The sequence below is a fragment of the Lytechinus variegatus genome, chromosome 5, assembly GCF_018143015.1.
Source record: "Lytechinus variegatus isolate NC3 chromosome 5, Lvar_3.0, whole genome shotgun sequence".
NCBI lineage: Eukaryota > Metazoa > Echinodermata > Echinoidea > Temnopleuroida > Toxopneustidae > Lytechinus > Lytechinus variegatus.
This window is the reverse complement of record NC_054744.1, coordinates 8610987-8627143: the sequence shown is the minus strand read 5'-3', so window position 1 is coordinate 8627143 and position 16157 is coordinate 8610987. Positions and strand designations below refer to the sequence as shown.

Genomic DNA, 16157 nt, shown 5'->3' with positions numbered 1-16157 from the left:
ATAATATAAAACAAAGTTTGATTCCATCAGGACCAAAGGGGATTGTCAGCGTGACTTCCATGAAGAGTTTTATTTTGTCAAATCTGCATAAATTTAATTCCTTAAATCCGATTTCTGACAACATCCCACGGCTAAAGTATTCGCTGAGCTGAAGCTCAAACGATGTGTAAAACCCCATAGATGCGCCTTGTCTCATAAACAACTTGAACATTACCTCACACTCCATTTGCTACAAAATGGGTAACTCACTCAAGCAAATAACGGTGCTACTTGCAAGCAAATTCTGCCCTAGCAGAGGCCCCTGGTCAATACAGTTTTGAATAGGAGTAGTAAAATTCATGCAAAATGAGTTGTTGAATCCATTATTATAATTTCATGCATCTCAGAATCACAGTATACATGTACTGTACATATATCAAATGTTGAACCTACGACTTGAAGATATTTTCATAGTCTTTCACCCATAGTGAAAGACCTATTACTAAAACGTACATTTAGAAAAAATTAAATCGTTCAGGCAAAGAAAAAGTAAACCCGAAACTAAATTTGCTTTAAAATGCTTTAAAAAAACTCTTGAAAAACAAGGTATAGAACTTAAAAAGGTAATATTCATCAACAGAAACAGAAGCGACAATCCGCCCAATTTTCAATGAAGAGCACTGCAGATAGGCATATGAATTTCCATTGAAAATAAAATATTACACTATATCAGAAGGAATTCTTCAAGGCATCTTCGGCATTTCAGAGATGATATTTTCTTTAAAAGAGAGATGTTTTTGCACATTACGCTAGTGGCATAACGCATCGAAAAAATGCAGTGAACCCCAAACCACATAGCTGACGTCAGTGAATTATTCAAACACCAGTTCCTCTCCCAGGAGCACTTTGGCAGCCTGCGTACAACAGTGATATACATGTACGTCGTACGTGGTCGGTCAGAAGGCGATTGGCTCAGCCTTACCTTGATATACTTTCTCAAGACGTTTTCCCCATGCTACATTGCAACTTCTCTCTGGCCAATTTTTTTTTAACCAAAAGTTATATTACTGCAGAGTTTTATTATTTTTTCAAAAAAAGAAATAAATGAATAGTGATAGCAATATGTCAAAAAATATTAATGAATATATATACATGTATATATCTATTTGTACTTATAAAGATGTGTAAGAGGGATATTGAAAGAATTTCTCTTTGACTTTGGCTGTGTTTATGCGACTTCATATTAGCTAGAATCACAAATTTGAATCATGATTCATAGGAACCATATTAACAAAAACACAAATAATGGAAACTACAGATTCAGGGTTTATTTGAATATTGACCCTCTGTGAAATGTTGTTTCTCACTCACTTCCAGCCTAGCCTGTGCGCATCATAGATCGTAGTTTGACCTAGAAAGTATTAAGGTCAATTTCCACGCGGGTTTTTTGTTATTTTACAGAAGATGCACAATGTTGAGTTTCAATATGGCTACTACATGTGAAGCAAATGTGAAGAATACAACTGCCAGTGCACAGTTGGCATGAATATGGAAGTAAGCGGACACAATGATATCATAGAGTCACGAGTCAAATCACTAACATTTATTTGCCCTTTTTCAAACATGATTTTGCAGAAACATCTTTTCAATTGCCCCTTTTTCTGTGTTTTCCGTGTTGAAACACGTTTACTTTTACTTTTGACTAAACACAACCGTGATTCTGCAGAAACAAGTTTCTACACATGTTTCAAATCATGAATCCAGTAGAAAGAAGAGGCATAAACGAACCCTAGCAATGACCATTGTACTGTATGCAGGCCTGTTTACATAACATACATAAAATATCCTTTTTAATAGTTATACTCATTTCAGAAACATAATACTCCACATATGAATTTCAATCACATGCACCAAGGCCAGCTTGAAAAAGGAGTGGATATTAATGTTGAACTAGTAAAATTAGAGAAAAGACCAGTACTGCAAATATTACAAGCTCAATATTCTTGAAAATTATTAGATGTTTACTAGGATTCAAATAATAATTTTCCCACTTGGATAAATGCTTATTTCTAAGGAGGGATTTGGAATTCCAATCGAAACTAGGTCTTTATATATCCTATATTTTGTCTCCTTTCTCATTTAAAAATGGCAAAATATCCACACAAAAACTGATGGTAAAACCCGTAAATAAAATACATGTATATCATGCCATTATAAAAAGCGTAACAAACAAGGTCAAATCTTTATATATATAAAAAAATCATAAATATAGCAACACAATCTTCTACAAATATGTTCCTGGTATATTGACCCAAATTAATTATGATATCAATTTACATATCCAGGACACTCAACTCAACAACATTCATAACTCAACAACATACATGGGTGTGAGGATACCATTTGAAGTCCTACAGTGATCTGATTCTCAAACTTTGTGCAGGTATAACATGTTCAGCAATGCCTTCACAAATACTTGTTCAAAGATTTATGCAAAAAGTACATGAACGCATGTTCATTGATTTTAACGAATACTTTAATCCAATAATCATCCCCCCCCCCCATTTTCCCCCTTGCACACCTTAAAGGGGAAGTCCACCCTGACAAAACGTTTATTGTAAAAATAGCAGAAAAAATAATAAAAAATGTTGCCGAAGGTTTGAGAAAAATTCATCAAACAATTAAAAAGTTATTAGAATTTCAATTATTTGATTTGTGACGTCATATGCGAGCAGCATTCCTACATAGCGAATGGTAAAAAATCAATGAAATGTAATTTTCTCAGAAAATTGAAAATGGTTTTCACTGTAACTTTTGTATATCAATAGACAAATCATTTCACACCCGATCATGAAAAGAAAACAAAATTAAGTCATCAGGAACCATACAAAATTTGAAATTCATACATTTTATATTACATAACACATGGGGCAGCTGCTCGTTTATGACGTCACAAATCCCAAATTTTGAACTCTAATAACTTTCTTACTCTTTAACAGATTTTCCTCAAACCTTCACCAATATTTTTTACTATTTTTTCTGCTATTTTTACAACAAAGTTTTCTTCAGGGTGAACTTCCCTTTAATACTTATTGATACAAGAGGTGGTGTTTAAAATATCGTAACTGTACTTGAGCAGTGATGAATCAACTATGAAGGCCATTTTTCATCAAAACATAGATATCGAACAACATTTTGAAAAAAGTACTGGTTGTTCAATTGAAATCACACTCCAAAATCAATAAAAAAAAATTAACATGGTGTATATAAAAACGTATTACAGTGTTGGGATCCCGCTGTTAAAGGGGCTTGATCACAGAACCTTTCTGCCTGATATTTTGATATACACTGTACATGTAATATTTTGGCATAAGTGGGAATTTCTAAGGTAAAAGGTGTATGGTCCAAGGTTTTTTTTTCCACTCAAGTAGGGGACTCAAATCTGCAACACAAATCTGCAACGAGTACATGTACATGAACCAATACACTAAAATGGTAATTTTTACATGTTTAACATTTCTTTAAGTAGATCCTTCTGGTTCTGTACCACTTTATATGTTGTAAAATCTTGTATGAAACTTTTATTCTGAAGGCAGAAGTTACAAGTTGTTGATACATTTATGCACACATACACGTATAATGCAAACTATGTAATGAATGAGAGCGTAGGCCTTGTTGTATACAAGAACGCAATGTAAATATACTTCAGGGTGATAAGGGCATTTCTCCTAGTACAGGATGCATTTGGGGAGTACTCCAGTTTGTTTTTACTCCATGACTTCCTCAGGAAAGAGCACCTCAACCACATTCTTCCCTTTTGAACCAAAACAACATTATATTCATCTTAATACCGCTCCTATTTTATTTTAGTGTCAAATCACAGAAACAATAAAAATACAACATTCTTAAGGCTAGTCCCATGAAGCAATTCAGCCATAACTATACGTACCAGGCAAAGTTATTTTCTGTATAAAAACCTGAAGGTTCTAAAAATGTACTGTGTGGGCAATTTTTGGTGGCTACCCAACCTACATGTACAAGTACTAGCACTAGCTGTATCTCCAACTATTAACATGGCAGCGAATCAGAATTTTAAAGGACTTTTTTGGCACAAGGGTAACTCATTTAGCCCCAATTTGAATTTTCCCTGGTACTGTGTCTCTCAAGGAAGACACTTTATCAAGAATTTCTTGGTTGGGTGGGGGAGGGGCTTCTACTTTATGCTGGTGAAGGGGCTGAGGGTAAGGAGAAGGGGTGAACCAACCAACACTTCATACATGCTTTTAGATATCGACACATGCAGCCCCTGATGTGCAAGGCACTGAAGACAGGGGCCGTGGTTTTGTGGTAAGATCAGGTTGAACGTCATAGCTCGGCAGTTGAACGTACTTCTTGAGTGTTGGCAGCCTGGGATAGCTTCTTGGGGATGTCTTGAAAATGAATTTGGTTAAGAGCACACTCCCAAGCTAATATTGGGAAACAGGGTTCAGTGTACCTGAGCTGGGATTAGGTAGAAATAGGTACAAGTATCTAGTAATCCTGACAAAGAACTTGTAGATGCACATCTGTATGTACATACATGTATATACAATGTACTTATTGTTTAACCAGCATAAAATCATTCCCTTCATATGAATATACCTCTTCTTAATTATACAATAATCAATTAGCTTCTCCAAAAGTTTAGCACCATAGTTCCAATAGATCTTGTAGTAAAAGTTCGAAATAGCAAAGCCTTGGCTTCCATATTCTACACGTACAGTATGACCAATGATATCTATTCCCAATATTTTAACGTTCTTCAATTCAAAATGATTTGATATGATTCTGTTTCAATGGGAATGTACCAAATAAAGACAAAGTAGCAGAACAGAAGATGGGCAAATTATTACACATGGAAATTATTCCTCAGTTAGGATGCATTTGATTCATCGACCATTGCAAGAAAGTGATTCAAAGCTGAATGCAGAATTATATCATATCAAATCACACATAATGTATTGATTCATTTGATATTGTCCTACTGGTGGTTTATCATATGAACATGTAGTATACCCATGGTAATGTATTCTTGAAATTCAGGATATGTGAAATGAGGTATGGTCGTGATCGAGTTTCACAACTTGATGGTGTTGATTGCAAAATGTCTGAGACAATGCAGCGAATACTGATTATCACTGCTGCAGATCAAACGATACCCGATGCTACGACTGATAGCATCGCTAAACTCAATATCCTACAAATTGGCAATGCCTTTGTGCTTTATTTCTGATACCATACAAGCATACTTGTTTTTTATGATACTGACTACATGTACATGTATCTTTGATTCAAATCAAGCACATGTGGACATGTAGCACTTTTTTATATTCATTTAATTTCAGTCCCAACACAAGGTGTATACTATTGCGGGCAAGTTCCAAAACAAAGAGGTAAATGAATGGCTTCTTTAATATGCCATCCTTTTCTAACACTTCAGCAACTGACCAATAACAAACAATTCTTAAGTTAAAGGTCAATTCCACCTCAGAAAAGTGTTAATTTGGATAAATAAAGAATAATCAAACAAGCATAATGCGGAAAATTTCATCAAAATCAGATGTAAAATAATAAAGTTATGACATTTTAAAGTATCACTTATTTTTCACTATATAGTTATATGCACAATTAAGTCACATGCAAATGAGAGAATCGATAATGTGCCTCACTATTTCTTTTGTTTTTTTAATGTTTGAATTATATACAGTATTCAGTTATTACAGATTTGGCAAAAGGACCAACTTGACTGAACCATAAAATGTAAAACAATGATAATGTTCAGGGAGAAATAAAACTTTATTCACAGGACAATGAGGAGAAGATTTGAATATATCATATTTCTTATAATACAAAAAAATAGTGAGTGATGTCATCAGTTCCCTCATTTGCATACCAACTGGGATGTGCATAAAACTATATTGTGAAATTAAGCAAAACTTATAAAAATGTCATAACTTTCTTATTTTACATCCAATTTTGATGAAATTTTCAGTGTTACGCTTGTTTGATATTTCTCCTTTTATTCAAATCAACTTTTTCTTGTGGTGGACTTGTCCTTTAAACTTTCTGGAGGTAATGGAATCTTTCTTCATTCCATTTTTAGGCCAGTACCAGTCTCGGTATTAAACGTTGCTGTATAAAAATGCAACATCACAGCTCAGCGCATAGGATTTTAAATGAATGAATGCATGCTTGCAGTTGGGATTCCATTATGTTCAAGCAGTTGTAGTAAACACCAACTGTAACTGGAACAAAGTGAGGGATCAAAGTACAAGCTTTAATATCAGATTGCGAGGAACATGTGACACCTATTCTTTTTCTCCCGCACTTCTGTTCACTGTCAATATATTATGAACTGCCTATTCATACAGTCATGTAAGCCCCAAGTATATACAAATAAGGATCACATGCATATGTTACCATTTCCAAGCAAGCTGAAGTCAATTTGGGAAGGTAACTCTTTCCATCAGGTTTTTTTTTCATGATTTATAAAAGTCTACGGACAAGAAACAAGAACAAAATATCCAACATGAAGAATTAGAATGAAAAAAAACTGCAGGTCCTAAAATATAATTCATAAAATCATAAGATCGCATTGTTGAAGAAACTGTCTCAAAGTTGATTGGATGTTGATTTCTGCATCCAAGAATAAGTGTACATATATGCTGTATAAGAGAAGGCGGAATCTTTGAATAAGAAACTAAATAGAGACTGCTGATAATCGCATAAACCAGACACAAAAATGCATGAATGGGACTGCACAGAAATGTCCAAAGAGAATATTTCATATCTCGAATGTCTATCTGAAAGTGAGAAGGAATCCTTTGCACAAATGACTTGAAAACCAAACCGTTAGTTTCATCTCTCCCACAACAGCTTCCCTTTGATAATTATTAAAAAATTATTGCATAACTCTGTTCATAATTCTGACCAGTTGAGTTTGGGGAATCAAGCTCAATGAATCCAGAGCTTAAGGCATGGTCACACCAGCCAAGCGTTGTTGGAGCGGACGTGGAGTGGAGAGAAAAAAAATCATCACCGCTCACTACCGTTTACCATTTTCGATTTTGATTGTTGTTTTTTTTTGTTTTCGATTTTTCCCCAATTTTGAGAGCGAAATTCGACCCTCTTTCCCTACCGCTCAACAACCACTCCAACAACGCTCGGCCAGTGTGACCATGCCTTTTCTCTGAACCCTTCTCCCAAGAAATATTCTCACATTGTATCATTCACAGGTCGGAATGATCAAACCAACAGATTGTTTTAAGAAATCACAAAAATGTACTTTGCCTTCTTTATTGTATTTTTATTCTCTTATTTTTGATAAGACAAAGAAAAAGATAAGACAAGCACATAGGGTACACTAAGACAGAAGGACAAAGGTAGTGTTTAATTATGGTCATATTCATGTAGCATGATATAGGGCACTGAAGGGTAGGTATATCCAGGCATCTAGCACTGTCTGCCTGTGCACGTTATCTGGGAGTGACACACACATATCATGAGCCCTGTTTCTGTCAGGCAAGGCAGGGGGGCAGGGGGCAGGCAGGCAAGAAACCGGGGAAGAGGGGCTCGTGATTCACAAGTCTTGAGGGTGGGAGGGTCTTAGCTACCCCCATCACCTGCCTGCCCTTGACAAACATGATCACTGGTTGCCAGGCAACCCAATTTGCAAATTTCCTCTATAACAAGTAGATTATCAAATAATGCTACTCTTTCTCTTCTCTGAACAAGACATTTAAAAAAATTCAAATCTTCATTTCACTCCCTCAATTCTCTCATTTTCATTCTTATCTTTTGTACCATTCACAACTCTTCCACATGTTGTTGAAACAGAACTTATTAAGTATTACCAACTTGCATTCAAACAAGGTATTAACGATATTGTGTATCATCCGCTGGTGAAAATAACTAGAAATATTGCGATCTTGTTTGCCAAGCAAAAGAATTGTATCGAAACCTCATTGTGATATATCTGGTATGTAGAATGTAATACCAAATGAAATTCGAGAAGGGCTATTTTATGAAATGCTACTCCCTTGTATACACCTGTACCTCCACCTATTCCGCACCTTTGATATGAATGACATAATTGCACTGATATTTTACATGTGTGAAGGTTAAATACTGTATTGCCCCGTACTATCCTTAACCCCGTACTATTTTTTTTCCTTTTCACACATGCCAAATTGTTATTGCTAACCCCGGATAAGGAATGCTTGCTTTTTACACAAGAAACTCGCTGACCCCGGACTAGTGGTTTTTGTCGATCATTCGTAGTACAAGTGCTTCACTCGTACACTTTTTACACACGCTACAATTTCCTTAACCCCGTACTATAAGTAGGGCCAAATTGCCATTTAGCCCCACCTATAGTACGGGGTTAAGCTTAGCCCACTTTCGTTTTACACAAGCGATCTTAACCCCGTACTATTGCTCTTAGCACCGCAATTGGTGGGATAACCCTGCTTTTTTGCAGGGCCAAATAATCCCGTACTATAGGTGGGGTTAGCCCACTTTGCAAAAACGCTGTGTAAAACGAAAGTGGGCTAAGCTTAACCCCGTACTATAGGTGGGGCTAAATTGCCATTTAGCCCCACCAATAGTACGGGGTTAAGGAAATTTTAGCCTGTCTAAAAATGCCCTATGTTTGTGGGTGCAGTCTAGCTGAGGGCTCTAGAAGATGTAATGTTATAATGAGCTTATTAATTTTAGGAAAAATAATAAGAGAACAGAGTTTTGCAAGAAGTGTTAATAGTGGGTACATTTTAGAGAAGAGGAAAATCAACATTTGAAAATAATATTAAAGATACATGTAAATGAAAGCAATTGCAGTAAACACTGATTTCACGAGAAAGTCTGTAAAACCAGGCTTAATTGTCATTACATGTATATCATCAAGGATCTAGATATGGAACAGTTACATAAACTGAACTTTGTGAAATCTTGAAATCTACGCTGAAAATGTTCACACTGAGGATCACCAACACAGATAAGTGCACGTAGGACAAGACGGACAGTGTATTATTATTGCTTTGAATGTCGGCCCGACACTTGACCCGAATCCCGTGCTTATTTGCTAATTTCTCAGCCATGACACAATTTCTTCCAGAATCCTTTGGCACGTATTTTTATTCTATATAAACAGACACTTTGGTGGTCATTTCATTGGATTCTGTACGAACTCATTTTGAAATCGTTACCACAACTGGCATTTATCTTTCACTCAAATGAAGCCACTCAAAGGTAGCCACTCCAGTTATGAAACTGCTCTACTAGCTGGCCCTGATATTTTGGCTGAGCTCCTGGTTTGAAGGCAAGTAGCTGCAAAGGACTTTGGAGTTTGGACCAATGATCTTTCCATGAGCCAAGAATCTGCAAAGTGCAAACCATGAACTTCAAGGTACAGAATTTTATTCCCGATTAACACTTTGAGACATTCGAGTACTTGAACAAAGGTAGTATCTGGGGTCTGTTTCACAAAGAGTGACAAGTAAAATGGTAATTTTGTCATAATTTATGGCAACTATTACCATGGTAAGATGGCTCAGGGGCCAATCACATTCTAGGTTTCCATGGTAATTACAAGGAAACAAGACCCTAATTCAACAGGTTATATTTTTTTAAGCATTGAGCACTCAGCACTCGGGTGGCTAGAACTACAGTTCATTTTAAGTCACATGTATATCAAATTCTATTATAAAAGGTACATGTATCAGCATTTATGAATAAAATCACGTCCTGAAAGTTTAATTGGAATAGAGAAAAAAATGAAAAGACTTAACAATATTATAGGAGGATAGATTCAATGGATGGGTGGTGCGGAACTTGGGTAGATGTGTGTAAAGCAAGATGGTAGGGGTGGAGGTGAGGTGGAGGAGGGGAGGGGTGGAGACAGGGTGGAGAAGGGTGAAGGAGGGGTGAAGGCAGTGCGATAAGGGGCAGGCCAGCGCACTATTTCCTGCTAATTTCACGGCATCCTGATGATCCATGTTACACCTTCCAGCTGCCAGTAACAACATCAAAGGGGAGCTTTACACACTATCTTGTGTCAAGTGGGGTGGGGCCGAGTTGGGAAGGAACATCGCAGACTTTGTGTGGGGGAGGGGTGAGGGCGATGCACATGTATCTGATCATTGTTGAGAAGGTACCCATTATCCATGTATAGATCCTTTGACAAAGATAATTCAGATAGTTCAAGTTCAAGCAAACGTAATGTCTTGTCAAAGCTCCCAAAAGTCTATACCTGTATAAGAATTTTACACTGTAAATGCAATTATTGATGAAGAATTTCGACTAGTTTTCTTGAAGTTCAGAGAAATGTATCAGAAGTAGGCCTATATGTATATGTATCAAGAAGCACAAAATTGTCTTGCGATGTATGAGAGAGAATAATATCAATCGGGGAATCTTCTCAACTGTATGTGTCTGAATGGGGATGCTTGATGATTTCAGGAGTGTTCACACTAGGTCACAGACAAATGTCAACAAAAGAATAGAGGTGTGGGAAGCCTTCCTTCCTTCCTACTTCAACCGCTCAAACTCACGTGAATATTATACTGTTACATTGTGGTCTCATGCTGCCAAAAATCTTTTGTTTCTCACAAGAAATTGATGGGCTAACATACATGGCCTGGAAGAACCATTTGTAGCCATATTTCACACACTCTACTGAAAAGTGAAAGAAAAGAAAACAAGCTGCAGAACTAGGGTGAAATTGTGCTCATAAATTTAGAGTTGATCTGATATCAATAAAGCTTCTAACCAAAGACTTTCTTCTTTTGACAACTACGATATGATGATATCTTTTTTTAGTTGCATTCATTAATATATTTTTTTTACAGATATATACGATTTGTGCACTTGTACAAGCAGAATTTACATTCAATGTTGGACAAGATCCTGTTAATGATAAATGCCTCCCGGTAACTTAACTTTAACTAGTCTTTGCCATCATTGCCATCTATGCACTGCATGACAAAATTTGTAGCCCAATGGGGGAATGGTGAAGTTCATCAACGACGAATTGCTATGAGCCAACAGGAAATGAAATGCATACTTCAATGCAAGCACAGAACGATATTAAGTGTGTAGATTTTTGCAGGTAGCAATCAGTACTTACATTAACATTTTGTATTGATTATAATTTAATACCATCATCATAATTCAATAGAGCTAGGGAAAACATAACAATTCTTTTATACAAGCTTTTTGAGAGATACCACGAGAGGAACGGATAAGGAGGGGGTAGAAGTGAAAATTGGCGTCGATGATCAAGCAGGCAATCGAAGGCCCTGAAATTGTATGACAGAGGCCTGTATGCATCTATGGGTACACGGTGTAGGGTATGATCTGGCGATGTTTTCCCCCTAGTGGGGTTGCCTCCTGAGAGCTTTTGCCAGCTACTGGCAGGCCGATCACACGCTTCCTGTGCAGAGAGACTGTACCACTCTGACTCACTCTCACTGCATGGTTACAAAGGAGGGGGCTCATCTAGATTTGCGCCCCGGTGTCACATGACCCCTCTTCAAACATTGACACAAGCTACGCAATCACCGACATACACTGTCTTTTCATTGTTCTACATTATAGAAAGATGTAAAGCAGGGTGGGGGTAACATTCAACTCTTGTGTATATGGCCTGCCCCCCCCCCCCCCTTATAGGGGGAAGATATGTTTGACTTGGTAATCTTCTTGACCACTCTCTATTATTTTGTTTGTCTACCATTTTACAAGGGGATTATCCTTTTATTTCAGACAATTGAACAATTGTGGTTTGTTTCAACATCTGCTTGTAATTTCTGGGGTTGACCAATCTAGTCTCTAACTAATTATATAATTGAAAATATAAATCATCAAATGTCCATTATCACCATGATTTGACCGTTTTTAGAATATCCATATTTCAAGGAAGTATTGCTCTATTACAAAACCAAAAATAACATTGCTGAGTAAATAATGTTTATTCGGGTAGATTCAACACAGAAGGTACATGTATGTGTTATAAAAATCAGTGAAAAAAAGTCAGAAAAAGACCTTTTCTTTTTCTCTTTAAGGTAATTTCAAGACTCTACAATAAAACAGCATATCCAGAGATATAATGAAATCATTTCTCATGACATACATATGCAATTAACAACAATAAAAGGTCATCCTTTTGAAAGGCAATTATTTAAGTTGTGGCCAACAGACAAATTACTCTCTGGGGTTCATGTTGAACATGTTTGTATTAAATATGTGGGTGTGGGTTTAGGTGGGTGAAATAGTTGAAGAAAGAAAAAGCCCATCGCTGCCTTGTAGGTGAGAACATTACGTCAGAGCAACTTGTGAATATATGCATAGCATGGACCCATCATCATTCCTGGCAGATTGGTATGGAGATTTGGTATTCCAACCATTCTTCAAACACCAACGGAGTGTTGAAGAACAGGTCCACGGCTCCATTCCCATCGGATTTAATCTCCCGCTCATCTGAGAGCGGTGCCCGTAAACAGGGCGACTGCTGACGTGAGGTCGGAGTGTGGTTTGGATGCCTAATGATGCCGTCTAATGATCAAGCCGTGTGGTTACCACAGCAATCTAATGAGCACCTTTGCCACTGCACTTGTCCACATCATCTATGCACACGTCTCAATAGATAAATGACTTGATAGGCCTCCATTTTTAAAGAGATGGTTGAGTATTAAAGTGTAAACAGATGCTCTTTGTAGTGGCCTGTATTCTTACTTATATACATGCATTTTATTAAAAAAACAAGGATAAAGTCTTAAAAACAAAAGTTCTTTCTGCTGCTTGAAAATCAGATTATGATGGGTCTAATTACCAAAAAAAGATTGCAGTCAAGTCAAAATCTAAGATTATTCATTGGATTTTATAGATATTGGTTATGGGTCAGAAGTAGCTCATTTTTATAATGCAAAGCCAATGTACAGGTAAATACATTTTGTAATCTGCTTCAACGCATTGCATTCTAGAAATGTTTGTAATCTTTAGGGTCTTTTCTACAAGAAACCAAATCTAAAGTAATACCCCTTTCATAAACCCAATTATGCGGCTAATAGCAGCATAATTTGGTCGTAAAATTGGAGGAGGACAAGAGTAATCCGCATTATTTTGATGCTGCTAGTATCCGCATAATAGCAGCATCGGGACAAGATTTTGAGTTTATGAACGCATTTTCAAATAATGCGGATAATTGCCATGGTGCGGTCACAAGGTCACCCTTTTCCAACACAATCGCAGTTGTCATGACGATTATCCGCCTTTTTCAGGACGAGCACTCGTAAAATAATGCGGCTTATTTTCGGAGTTTGTGAATGCAATTTTTATTGAATTATCCGCAATACTCTTAGGCGGCTAATTGGAGGATAGGTTTATGAAAAGGGTATAACTCTAAAGAGCAGAACCCAGGAATGCCAACACGTGTAACACCTAATCTTCTCCGATTCCCATATCAGAATGAGCCATCGTTCATCTTGTGTCCACATCAGACAGTAGTATGCAAGCTACCGTAGCAAATACTGTTTGCATATACATGTAGACGAGCTGCCATGTGGACGGTACAAAGTCTTATCTCCAATCGGGGCGGGGGGGGGGTGACGCAAACCATCCCCACGTACTTAGCAGGTGTTTATCTGGAGAAGAACGAGGTGAATTCTTCTAATCATGCACAAAACCAATAACATGTTGCGATACCATATCATAGAAGACATTGTTTTCCTCATGGATTTGCATAATGGTGAACTGAAGCAACTGGAAAAGACCTCGTGTATAGCAACGTGCAGGGAACAGTGTGATGATAATATGGCATTGCCAAGACAGTGCTGGTATACTGCATGGATCACAAAATCTTGGCTCAACTAAAAAACAGATCTGGGGCCCGTTTCATAACACTTGTAATAATGACAAATTTTCAGTTTAATACGTTCCAACTACTGAAATCATCTGATTTGATGGGCCGATGGTGAACTTGTCATAGAAATTGAGCACTTGTTATTATAACAAGTCTTTATGACCCACATGCCTCACTAAGTTGAAACTTCTGGATTATACCAAGACTTTGAATACATTTTTTCTCATAAATTCAATCCATATACATGTAAACCCTAATATTATAATCCTTTATCATACCACTTTCACACAAGATGCAAATTTGTCCTAACACGCCAAATTATCGGTCTATCCTCGAATAATAACTAAAGGAGCTTTACTCACTGTAATCTAAATACAAATCTCAAAATGTCATGCAAAGAATGTCATATTGCTTAAAATGGAAATTTTTCAGATGCTTGCACTGCAGACCTGCCAACCTCTGTGGAATAAAAAATTGTATTCTGTGATTAAAAAAAAGTATTTTCCCCAAAACACTATATTTCATATCGTGGCGCGCGAGCTCATCGCAGCACTCAAGCTCCATGCCAACTAAAATATGCACTGCTCTTGCAGATGAAAAAAAAAACATCAAAACATGTGCATATCTCATCCTGGTTTTAACCTGAAATTACATTAATCTAATAACTACATTTGTGACAGTTTTATGAAAAAGAAATATATAGAGACGATTTTTCTCAATAAATACCCATTTTTTTTTTCACAAAATCATATTTTTTATTTTAAAAAATGGTTGCAAAAACGTATGCCTAAAACGTACTGGTTGGCAGCTCTGGCACTGCCAGGAGTAAACATATTTGTTTGTTTGTTTTTCCAAGATTTTATTTATCACTTACCTCAATGATATCTGAGTTGGTCCTGCTTTCATGAGGCTCACTGTACTCTGTGTATTTGAGTAGCACCTTATCCATGTCTGTACTGGCATACTGGAAGAGCTTGTTCCCACTGTTAAATATAATCAGGGCTATTTCACAATCGCACAGGACGCTCAGTTCATAGGCCTTCTTCATCAGACCAAATTTGCGTTTCGTGAATGTTACCTGCAGATTGGAAATGATCATTGTAAAAGAAAAGAATAGCGGATGATGACGAGAGGAAAAGGTGAACTGATTAACACTGTAAAATGATGCAAGGTTTTTCATTTCTATAAAATGGAAGGGGGGTTTAAAGAGACAAAATGAAAAACAAATTCTATCACCCTAATTCAGTAACATACAGTGTACTAGTACAAAGTTAAAGGGGCTGCTACACATGCAGTGGTTTTTCTCTTGTCCTCTTTTTCCATTGTTGGCATTACATTTGAAATATAAGAATTAGGGAAGACAAGAAAATGACAGAACAAAGCATCTTGGGTAATTGATAGTCTCAATCGGAGAGTGCACATGAGTTGCCAAGAAAATCAGTCCTGTTGAAATTTCAAACATTCAGACTTGGCATTGTAAATACCCAATATGAAGGAAGAGTGATAAAAGTATAGTGATGGAAAATGTGTATCATGAAACATTTGGATTTCGACAGTTAACTCTTGATGACCAGGGCCCCCATCTTACAAAGAGTTACGATTGATCGTAAACAAAGAGAATCACACTGAATCTTCAAGAGAATGATGAATGTATGAATATATCAAGAAAATATTTTAAACAAATGTGCATTTTAGATGTTGATGTTAAAGGGGTGCTCCAGGCTGAAAATATTTGTAGCTTAATACACAGAGTAGAACTCACTGAGCAAAACGCTGAAAATTTCATCAAAATCGGATAACAAATAATAAAGTTATTGAAGTTTAAAGTTTAGCAATATTTTGTGAAAACAGTCGTCATGAATATTCATTAGGCGAGCTGATGATGTCACATCTCCACTTTCCGTTTTCTTATGTTATTACATAAAATCATATTTTTTTTCATTATTTCATACTTGTGTGAATAAAATATCTCCCTTATAATGATATTAAGTTGCAGCAATATATATCTAATGCACTAAATCAGTTGCCAATCCAATTTTTCTAGTTCTTGGAGGAAAAAATTTGAATAAACCTAATTTCATATAATAATATACAAAAGAAAAAGTGTAGACGTGACATCATCAGCCCACCTAATGAATATTCATGATGACTGTTTTTACAAAATATTACTAAACTTTAAAATTCAATAACTTTGCTATTTGTTGTCCGATTTTGACGAAATTTTCGGCATTTTGCTCAGTGAATTCTACTCTATTTATTAAGCTTAAATTCTTTCAGCCTGGACCAC

The 16157-nt window shown here is 36.5% G+C and overlaps 1 protein-coding gene across 2 annotated transcripts in view; it reads right to left on the bottom strand.

Moving 5' to 3' along the window:
• The window catches only part of LOC121415207 (myocyte-specific enhancer factor 2A-like), a 77181-nt gene that overhangs the window by 28357 nt on the left and 32667 nt on the right, over positions 1-16157 (bottom strand). For both annotated transcript variants that reach the window (XM_041608372.1, XM_041608373.1), the window contains exon 3: positions 14745-14948. In XM_041608372.1, coding sequence (XP_041464306.1) covers positions 14745-14948 — 204 coding nt within the window. The remainder of the gene's footprint in view (positions 1-14744; positions 14949-16157) is intronic.